This window comes from Lycium barbarum, chromosome 1 (assembly GCF_019175385.1).
Source record: "Lycium barbarum isolate Lr01 chromosome 1, ASM1917538v2, whole genome shotgun sequence".
Classification (NCBI taxonomy): Eukaryota; Viridiplantae; Streptophyta; class Magnoliopsida; order Solanales; family Solanaceae; genus Lycium; species Lycium barbarum.
This window is the reverse complement of record NC_083337.1, coordinates 5930548-5941393: the sequence shown is the minus strand read 5'-3', so window position 1 is coordinate 5941393 and position 10846 is coordinate 5930548. Positions and strand designations below refer to the sequence as shown.

The window sequence follows — 10846 nt, the reverse complement described above, 5'->3', positions numbered from 1 at the left end:
ATTATAGCATGACTTAGTACTTTTAAATTATGATCATTTTATTTTATGCAATTTCATTACTTTTTTTTTGTTGAATAATTTGGTAATTTGGTACAATGTCATCTCTCATCTCACATTTTGTATTATTATCTTAAAAAATATCTTAATCAGATAGTCGTATCTTACTAGGACTAAAAAAATATTTGAAGTACAAGTTATATGTTTAGTATGAAGACTTCACCGGAAAAAAGCCGAAAAACCCGAGCAACCCAAAAAAATTGAAAAAATCCGAGGCTGAAAAACCCGACTTTTGTTGGTTTGATTTGATTTATAGATTTAAAAACCCGATGCAATTGGTTTGGTTTGGTCTTTAAAAAACCCGAACCAACCCTATCCATGTACACCCCTAATTGCGCTTGCGGTCTCTTAATTATGCCTCCAATCCAAAATAATTGATTTATAAAGTTTAACATGATTATCATGGGAATCTATCAAGGGCAAATTTGGAGAAAAGAATTAAATATGTTTATTTGTGAAACATCAATTATATTAGACTAGTTTTTTAAGGTTAAGACATCAATTATTTTGAACTGGAGGGAGTATGTGTTTTACTCTTTGAAACAACATGATGTTGATGTCCAAAGTTAGAAAGGAAATTTAGAAGATTGCAATGAAATTTGATCAAAACCTTTTGAAAAGTAGAAACTCTTTTTCAATTTATACCTTCTCAATAGAAGCAGAGTTTTCAGCTCAAGCACAGAAATTAAACTTTACATCCCTTTACATTCTAGATGACTACACAAACTCTGACTCATTCTCTGGAATTTAGACATGCATGTTTGACAAAAGAAAAACACCTATGGATAGTTTGTCAAAGGAAAGACCCATTCAACTTTCTAAAAACTGGTTTCTTGATGAAGATTAACTATTTTGCTAGTCTGAATCAAGATGAAAAGCTTCCACACCATGTTACATTGAGCCAAGCTTGTATATTCGTCATCTAACGAACTACTCGTATCTACAAATTACACGCAATATGCGAAAAGTGCTCAAAATAAGAGAAGACATGCGACTACACAGCAGAAGAGGAAAAAATATACTCTCCCTAGTGATCTATCAGCATGTAATATCTGCCTTCTTATTCTCAAACTACTGTTGCCTGCTAGATTATATGAGTTTGGATATGTGTTTCCAAAAACTCGTGCATAAACCATTTCACCAATCATGGGGTGTAACACATTTGTTGTCGTGCCACCAAGGTTGAGCATTGGTGGGACCATGTAGCTGGCTGAATGAGACTGATGTGACCGAGGATTCTGCTGGGATGGATGTGAATCGTGTGTGCGGACCCCACATCTTGGATTCGGAGACCTTTGTGGTATGACCATCCTTTTACTTGGAACATCGTCTTTGGATGGTTTTTTAGCTTGGCCAGGGCCATAGAGCGGAATTAAGGTTTGATGTGAAACTTCAGCCTTGCAAACCGGGCATTGTGGGTGTTGGTGATCGGGATTTTCTGAAGAGATGCTCTGGAATTGGATCCACTTATAGATGCAAGGCCAGCAATAAAGGTGACCACAAAAGGTTGTTATACCCCTTTTTAACCTGGGTTAAATTAGAAGTACGATATATTGGTGATTCCTATTTTTGTTTATGTTAAGGAGTCGCCACCTAATTATTTATGGTGAATTAGGACACCTAAATTTATTAAAGTTATTTTCTAAAGTTAACTCTGTTTAAGGTCTGCGATACTTAAGATTCTAGGTAAGGGTTCAATTAGTCTAAAGGGAAGGTATTAGGCATCCTTTAAGACCCATTAACAATGGTTAACCGACCGGACTAAGATTTAATTAGGCTAAATGTAAATGTAACATTATAGAAAGAAAAATGATTTTTTGTGAATTATTGATAAAGTTGTTTAAAGTAAAATTGGTAATTGCATAGAGAGTTTAGTTAAAATAAACTAAAGAAGCGAAACATGTAATGTTTATATGTATTTGAAGAAAAGTGAGTTATGCCGACTCATAAATTAAAAGAGTTATTGTAAGATTAATGTTAAATAAATTTTAAAGGTTTCATATAAAGACTAATAGTTTAATATATATATTGTGCTAAAGTTGTTTCAAACAAATATGTATTTCAAGTGTTGGAAAGGAATTAAAGTGAAAGAAAAACTATCAGTTAAAACTAATTGGCTTTTATTTTTTAGAATAAGCTAACGTTAGTGTAAGATTTGTTACATTTTAAAACTTCTAAGATAGTAAGAGTGAATCTTGATTCTTTTAGCTTGAAAATATGTAGGCATACCATTTGAAAAATCAATTACTCCAAGTAAATGTTACAGATACTATAAATAGTTTAGGAAATAGAAATGAATATAATTTATGGAATTAACTACCCATTACCAAACTAAAACCCCTACTGTCACTAAGGTTTACCTAAATTAGCAAACAAAATGTTAATCATACAATACACGTTAAATGCACATAAAAAAAAATAGAGGAATAGGAATGATGCAAATGGGCTCATCCCATTAAAGAATGTTGCTGTCCGCTACTGTTGCTGTTCACGTTTATTGGGCTTTGGCCCAAATTTTATTTCCTTGTTTGGCTGTAGGTTGGCTGACTTGAAAGAGAAATTGCGTTGGATTTTTAGCCCAACACTGAATGCGGGAGATGAATGATGGAGTAAATGGGCATTCCAAGCCTTTGCGGGATGACGTCGAGTCTTAAAGTAAGACTCTTCGACTCCGGATCAGCAAAGAAAAGATAAAGAGGAGAAAAGAAAAGGATCAGCAACTTAAAATGGAATGCACGTTCAGCCAAGTCATATATATAGCGTACAGCCTTAATCAACAAATGTAGCAAAATTATTTAAAGGAATAGATCCTCGTAAAAAAAGTATACAGGCAGGTTTTAGGAAGCACATAATGCAGGCAGGTTATCGCTAGTTTAAATATCAGTCTTAGTAGAGATGAGACCAAATGTGAAGCTCACTGTTTTCACATGTTTTATAGTCTCTAGCAACTTAGCAGATTAGAGGATGAGGCGTGGCAATGAAAACAATGAAAGCTTAAAGACTGGATTTAAGGAAACGAAACAAGTTGAGATGCTTTAAATTTAGAGCACAATATAAAGAACGACTCGACACGCCACTGCAAGAAAGGTTCCAAATTATGCTAATTTGCAAACACTTATCACATACAAGGAAGACACTTCACACGTAATTTCACTAAAAATATATGCCACACTCCAACTGGGCAGAATGCAGACAGAATGTGTAAAAGCTTTCAAACATATTTCAAGAGAAGAAACGAATAGCGGGGTTGAAGTCAAGAAAGACTAAATAAGCATCTGGTGCCTGCTATAGTGAATTCTTGAGACAATCTATTAAAATGCATGCTTTCTTATTAGAATCTAGTTCTTAACATAGTATCATCTGTTGTGTGGTTCATTACCCTACAAGAAATTATTCTGTGTACAGGGATGATTAACTAATTTTGGCTGTTAGCATGGCAAGGCGCAAGTAACAATTGTAACACGTAAGTTGACAGAAATTTGAGAGTACAATATGGTCTTAAGTTTAAAAGTACAACTGTGACAATCAAGCAAACAAAATTACAGATAGCTCCTACTGGTCCCTATAAAACAAACTTAAATAATCTTTAAGCACGCTATTGTATCACATTGGCTTCATAACAAAACAAAGAGAATAAGATATTGAATCAAACTAAAGTAGGGAACAAGGCAGGCTTAAGAGGTTAAGATAGATTAACAAGCATGGCGATCTATTAACAAACTTAATAATTTTAGCTAAACAGGGGACTACTCACAGTTAATGTATTAATAGCCCCAAACAAACGCCAGAAAGAACTTCAACAATGCGCAGTCTTTTAGTTCATTTAAGATCTAGGATAATGACAGATAACCACTTCATTCTTAAGACCAGGCTGTACTATTGGTATATTTCATACATACAGGGCTTCAGGCATTCCTTAACTACTTTAACAGAATGCAAAATAATTTTGAGAGAGGGAGCAGACTCAGTTTAACAAATGGTAAGGACAGACAAACACAACTTATACAGATTTAAGGAGTTGAAAGGAGGGGATCATGCAAAGTTCAAGTTAGGACACCCTTTCATTTTTCTCTCAAACAATACCGGATTTGTACTTATTCCTTTTATCCTTTCCAAAACTAGTTTTATCTTTTAGGTATAGAAACGAAAAAAAAACAGTTCAGTTTGATTCTCATACCTTACACACACATATAGCCTAGGTCTTATTTATCAAATGCTCAACAACAACATATTCTTCCAACAATGAAATAGAGTCAAAGCGCGCAGGTATACTTCACATATTTGAGTCAAATTAAATCAACAACTAATATCGACGTGTCATACGATCATTTCATCATATCTACCCAAACAGATTATATTCATGACAGGGTATCTTATTTGAGCAAATAGAGTAAAAGAGGGTCAATGTCGAACTGTTTTAAACATATACACAGTATATCTAAAATATACACATCCAGGCGTGTATATCGGGTGTATGTCGACGTATACCTTCTGCTTACCTTGATATTCTTGGTATATCCTATGTATATTCGACTTTTAAATAAATTCTAAGTCCTGTAAATTCAGTCTAAGCATCCAAACTACAGTATACATCTTTTAAATTCATTTAGCCATTAATATTCTATCTTAACAGCTCCCAAACATCAAACAAATAATGTAACGACACAGAAACTACATAACTACTAAACATATCGCAGAATAAACTACAAATCTTAACCAAAACAGAAACTAAAGACCATGAGTAATGAATGTATCGAAGTTTACCTCTTTTGTGTGCAACGAACTGGGGTGTTGAGGTCGTCGAATCTACTCTCTCGTTATGAATCGATTCGGAACTTGAGTAAAATTAAAGTACCTCTGCGTAATGAAAATTCTTGCCGAGATACGACGAGAGTTAATCGACTCGTCAAGAATTTAATCTTCCATCACAATTCTCATCTTCGACAAAAGTGTTTTCCTGATCTTTAAAGTTCAAAACAAAAAAAAACAAAAAAAAGAAAGAAAGGGGAGCTCAAGACTGTTATGAGAGAAAATCTTCCTCCCCTCTGGGATTTTCGTCTATTTTTGATCTGTTTTTGTTAGGTTTTTGCTCCTCAAATCCCCCCTCAAACGACTCAACTTCCGCCCTATTTATAGGTTTTTGCTTGTGTTAAAGTAAAGAGAGGAGCGTGGGAGAGAGACGAACGGCGTGGGGAACAAGGGGAAGTGGAGATGGCAGAGGCGTGGGGGGACAACAGTGAGTGGAAAGGAGCGGGGAACGTGGGATGGCAGAGAGAGGTTCAGCGAGAGAGAGAAGGTGAGGGGGAGAGTAGAGAGAGGGAAGGGAAAGGAAAGAAAGAGGGAGGCGGATAGGTTTAGGGATTAAAGAGTTTAGGGTTTTAATTTAGGTAGTGGGCCGGGTTGGGTATGGTATGGGCTGGACCGGGTGTTGTGGTCTGGTCCGTGTAAGCTGTTAAAGGGTGTGGGCTGATCCGAATTAAACATTGGTTGGGCATTTGGGCTCAAATGTTGGTCCGAAAATATGGGTTCCTCTTTCTTTATTTAAATTATTTTCGGGCTTCTAATTTGATAGCTGGTACAATATATATTATGTAAAGACAATAAATAATTAATATGTAGAAAAATAAATATTTTGCAAAGTAGAAAATAATAATAGTAAAAATAAAGTATTTAGCTCGTCAGTTAATTTAGACGCCCGAGTAAGTAAAATTAAATAAAGGAGGGACAAAATTGGGTGTCAACAAAGGTAACCACGGGATCATTCACAACGTCGAGGCAAATGTTACAGTCAAAACCTCCAGATATCTTTTCTTCGCCCTCATCATCAAACATCTTCCATTTCTCTAATGGAGTAACACGCTTGTCAAAGGTAGTCTCTGGTATTTGCTCTTGGAAATGAAGATCTAGTGCCATATCTTGCTTTAGGATATAATTTTCTTGATTGCTAGCGCCTATAGGAACAAATCCGAAGAGGGAAAAGTATTAGAATCCAGGATTTCAATGCAGCTAATAACAAACAAACACAGTTTCGGAATTCTTTACATATGTAGTACTTAACTAGTATGGAAATTTTTGAAGTAATATTTCCCTTTGTCCTTCTAAAATCGAGCTGCACAAAAATTCTTTAAAATATTGGTTCTTAAACATTTCAAAGGGGAAGGTAAAAGGTCCCACTATGTTATAAAGAAGAAAGTAAGTTATGCAATTTATATGAGTACTTAATAACAACTTTAGCCTAGAGATGATTTCTTTTTGTTTCTTGAATGCTACCAAAATGTTTTTTCAATTCCTTTCACTTGTAGGATTAAATCAAAGAACACTAAGCTGCGATATACATAAAACTAGCTACAAGATTAGTGAAAACCTGAACTCATAGCACTTCTCTTACCACCACATGGTCGAGGAGCTTATTTTTTCATTGGAGGAAAAGTTATCAGTATCAAATAGTAATCAACTCACGGTGTGAAATCTTTTCCACATTTTTTTTTTAAAAAATAATATAACCTAGCCAAATACTAAGAGGTGTGAGCGTAGAAAAAGTGTTTCCCGATAAATTTGACCGATCAAACATTGAAAAATTGAAAAAACACCTATACCAAACACACCCTTAGACCTTAGTGACCATAAAAATAATTCCTAGTTCTCCTTCAATGTCTTTGCTATCAAAGGAAAAGTAAGAATCTAGCCAGAAAAATCAAGCCCCATTAACAAAAACTATTTTTTAATAAAAAACTGAGACTTGAGGCACAGAAAACTTCAGAACATAAAGATCTGACCTTTCAATTTTTATTTAAAAAAAAAAAAAAAAAAACTCTAATCTTTTCAATCTTAATAGTAGATAAATGAAGCCAGAAATATAAGCACAACGAAGGAAAAGAAGATAGGTTCCTGAATATATTTGTATCAAGAATGTTCTTTTAACTGGTGACTTTCAGAATATCCAATAGAAAAAAATTGTTCAATGTTTTGCTGACTGAGTTAAAGAAAAAAAAAATGGTGGTTTTTTTATAGGGAGAAAGCAAGTTCTTTAAAGATATATAGTAGAAGCAAAGTGAAGATAGGATGAAGTGGTTTTGGGGGTTGGCTTCATATATATAGTGCTAACAAAGGGACCTGTGTGCATAGGAAATTTATAAGCGTAAATAACAAATATTGTCCCTTATGTTTGAGGTAGGTTTAAAATAGTCCCTAAGATACGTTCGGAATAATTTTGGTCCTTTAAATTTATTTAAAATAGTGGTTTTATTTCCGGTAAATATTTAACAAAATCTCTCTACTTTCTCTGTCCTAATTTATGTGATGAACTTTCTTTTTTAATCTATAAAAACAAATGATATAATTCTATATTTAGAAATAATTTAACTTAATTTTTTTTCCTTTTAATGAAATAATTTACAGCAACACAAATATTTAAAGCTTATTTTAGACCAAAAGTTCGAATTTTTTTTCCTTATTTCGTAAACTCTATGTCTAGCCAAACTATATCACATACATTCGGACAGAAAGAGCATTAGATTTTGATGAAAATTGTAGGGGGGAAAAGATTGAACTATAAGCACCTGACATATTATCAAATTCTAAAAATCGTAACATAAAAAATTGTTCTAGATACTAATAGACCAAAACATAACAGAAATTGCATGTAAAAAATTGCACCAAATGCTAAAAATAGATTAAAAATAGCAAAAACTATAAAAACTATATCTCCAAATATAGGGGAAAGAAACAAATCTGGCCTAAATTAAGAAAGATGAGGGGGGAGATAGGGGAGAAAAAGTCAAAAAGGGTAGGAAAGGTTGCAGAAAAAATAAAAGATGTAGAAAAATGAGGGAGAGAGAGGGAGTGTAAATTTGGGTGTAGAAAAAATAAAGATTGTGTCGTTGAAAAATGGGGAAAAATGAGTGAATTTAGGGAGAAGGTGAGAAAGTCAAAGAAGAAAATATGTGGGGCCCGTGGAGCAAAAATAGGCTAAAGAAAAAAATCTGATTTCTTCTGATTGTGATGTGTGTAAAATAAAAAATAAAAATACTAAAAGTGGATTTTCATAGGTCTAGAATAAAGTAAACATGTTTTCAATTGAATTGGTATCAGAGCAATTTTTACGTTTTTCTTTTTTTTGGTATCAGAGCTCTGATACCAAAGATGATATTAATTTTCAAGACAGTGCATTTCAAGACTCTCAAAATCCAAATGATGTAGACTCAGGCATGAGTTTTGATTTAATTGCTCTACACAATCTAGACACTTAGATCAGTCAATGGAGAAAATAATAGAACCTAAGTAAAAGGAGACGATTGAAGACTTCAGTTGAAAACAATGAGCCTAGCAAGAAGATAAAAAATAAAAAGGTGATACAGAGAACAAAGATAGAAAGACATTTCAGAAAGGAAAATGAAGGGAAAAAGAAGCCAAAGACAATGACATTTGAAGACTTTAGTGGCATCATCTTTCAGAAAGAAAAAAAAAGATAAGATAATTACATTAGAAAAAAAAGACTTTTGGTGGAAATCTGACAAGGACACCTTAGAAAAAGAAGACCAGACTTTATTAAGTAGTAGTTTTATAAAGTAATGGGACAGCTCAGCAAACGGACAAAATTATAAAGTATCTTTTGAAAAGTTTCACGTAACGACGGGGCCCCAAGAGCACCCGGCTGAACTCAAAAGATTCTTCACAAATTTGAAGTCCGCAGTTGATACCAGGAGTACCGAGTAGGATTGTTTAAAATATTAGCAAAAACCACACAATATTGCTAGACATATTTATATTTCTATTGAAACAAAAGATATAACCCCCTATCACTTTGGTATCAGAGCAAGAAGATTTTTGGACCTAAACCTATATCTTAAACCTATATTTTAGACAACATTTTATGAGAAGACCATTTTCTGCTAGACTAAAAAGACGAACTGCTATAGCTGTTTATAGACAAGATTATATGAGACAACATAAATAAGTTATAATTATCGTATGATATATTTCACCCAAAAAAGACTTGCAAATCTTAGACAAACAAGAAAGTTTTTAACTGAATACAGTAGATATATAGACATAGTCCATCGCCGAGACTTACATAATAATATAACAATACTAAGTTTAAGAAATAATCTTAATTGGGAAATATTCTTCATCAACGACGAGATAGTTAGAGCTGAAGATCGTATTAGACATCTAGAACAAAAAGTAAAATTTATCCCCTTAGGGTAATGCAAGACAATTATTTAGAGGTAAAACAAGAGCTAGAAAAACTATATCAGGAATATATTAGACTAAGTAATACTAAAGAGAATCAGTTAAGATTACAAGAATTAATAGATATATTATCAGGTTTAGAATATAAATTATTAGGACATATAAGATCGAGGAAATACTCTCAAAAGCAGATCCAGGAACGATTTAAGCCATATTAGTTATTTTTATGAGAACACTACCCTTTGTTAGACAAATAGCTATAAACCATTGGTATTTATATCGAGATATAGAGAAAAGACGAGAATATAGACAAATAGAAAAAGCCTTAAACAAATAGAGTAATAAATTCAGAAACATTATCATCACTAATAAACAATACTCTTACAAAGTCAGATTAACGAAGAAACAATCTCTGCTATAACGTGGGAATTACAAGGTCTAAGAGAAGATATAGAAAGACTTACAATTAGTATAGAGTACCAGAAGAAAGTTTGTAAAATAAAAATTCCGTTAGGGTAATAAATAAGGCTAGAAAAATAGATACATTAAAAAATCTAGAATACTTAGACTTAAGAATATACCCAGAAAAGAAATATAGAGCATTAAAAGATCATAGTATTATAAAGTGTAATTTCAGAAACGGAGACCATATATTACATAGTGAAGACAAACAGTTGAACACATTAGTAGATTTAGTCATAAATTTTAGTGAAAAAATACAAGAAAATAATAAAGACATTACTAGAATATTAGAGGTGATAGAAGCATCCCAGACTAAGCAAAAGAAAACTTTCAAAAAATTAGAACAAAATATCGATTACTTAAAAACACAAGAATTAGAATTAGTAAAGAAAGTCCAGACTCTAGTTAACAAATTTAATCTAGAAAAATTACCTACAAAGACGGAAGTAGAAAAGTTAGTTAAAATGATTACAGAAAGACCAAAAGTATTGCGGTATAATATCTTTATATTATTTGATATTATTTGGTAGCATATTTGTAGGGAGATAATTACCATATATTAGTTAGTTTCCTTGTTTCACTAATTACCATATATTAGTTAGTTTCCTTGTTTCACTAGGATCTTAGTTTCCTTGTTTCACTAGGGTTCAAGATTGTATCCTATATATATTCTCTCTTGGTGAATGAATGGAACAAGTCAAGATTGTATAGTTTCTACATGGTATCAGAGCCACACGTTTTTTTTCTTCTCTTCATCGTAAATTTCCATGGCCGGTGACGCCGTACCTCCTCCACCACCACCCAAAATTGAGTCTAATTCTCCCTATTTTCTCGGTCCTCAAGACCGACCCAGGGACTATATCACGCCTACTCGTTTCAAGGGCGCACCAAATAACGCTGCCGTCGGTCAGCACTTTACTTCCGATCAATGGAAGGCCATTACGGGATTTTTTGGTAATGCTACAATTCCCGAAAATCGCTTGAATGGTAAGTTTGATGTTTTTTCTTGGATTATTGACACTGGTGCTACTCATCATGTTACCGGTGAGAAATCTTTGTTGTTTGATGTCCATACTGTTGATTGTCCTATTGGTTTGCCTAATGGTGAAAAGGTGCTTGCTTTTTTGGAAGGTTC

The 10846-nt window shown here is 33.3% G+C and overlaps 1 protein-coding gene across 1 annotated transcript; it reads right to left on the bottom strand.

Annotated features, from left to right (window-relative positions):
* Nucleotides 1–673: 673 nt before the first annotated feature.
* Nucleotides 674–5976, bottom strand: LOC132630461 (E3 ubiquitin-protein ligase RMA1H1-like). Its single transcript, XM_060346024.1, has 2 exons — nucleotides 5807–5976; nucleotides 674–1566 (listed from the first exon to the last, which is right to left on the bottom strand). Exons 1-2 carry the CDS (start codon nucleotides 5968–5970, stop codon nucleotides 1029–1031), a joined length of 702 nt encoding a protein of 233 aa, XP_060202007.1. The 5' UTR covers nucleotides 5971–5976; the 3' UTR covers nucleotides 674–1028.
* Between the last annotated feature and the right edge of the window lie 4870 nt (nucleotides 5977–10846).

Coding starts and splice junctions, on each gene's coding strand:
- LOC132630461 (XM_060346024.1), bottom strand. CDS start 5,970: ATGGCACTAGATCTTCATTTCCAAGAGCAAATACCAGAGACTACCTTT. Junction 1,567..5,806: donor GTTGTGAATGATCCCGTGGT/TACCTTTGTTGA, acceptor AAGGGGTATAAC/AACCTTTTGTGGTCACCTTT.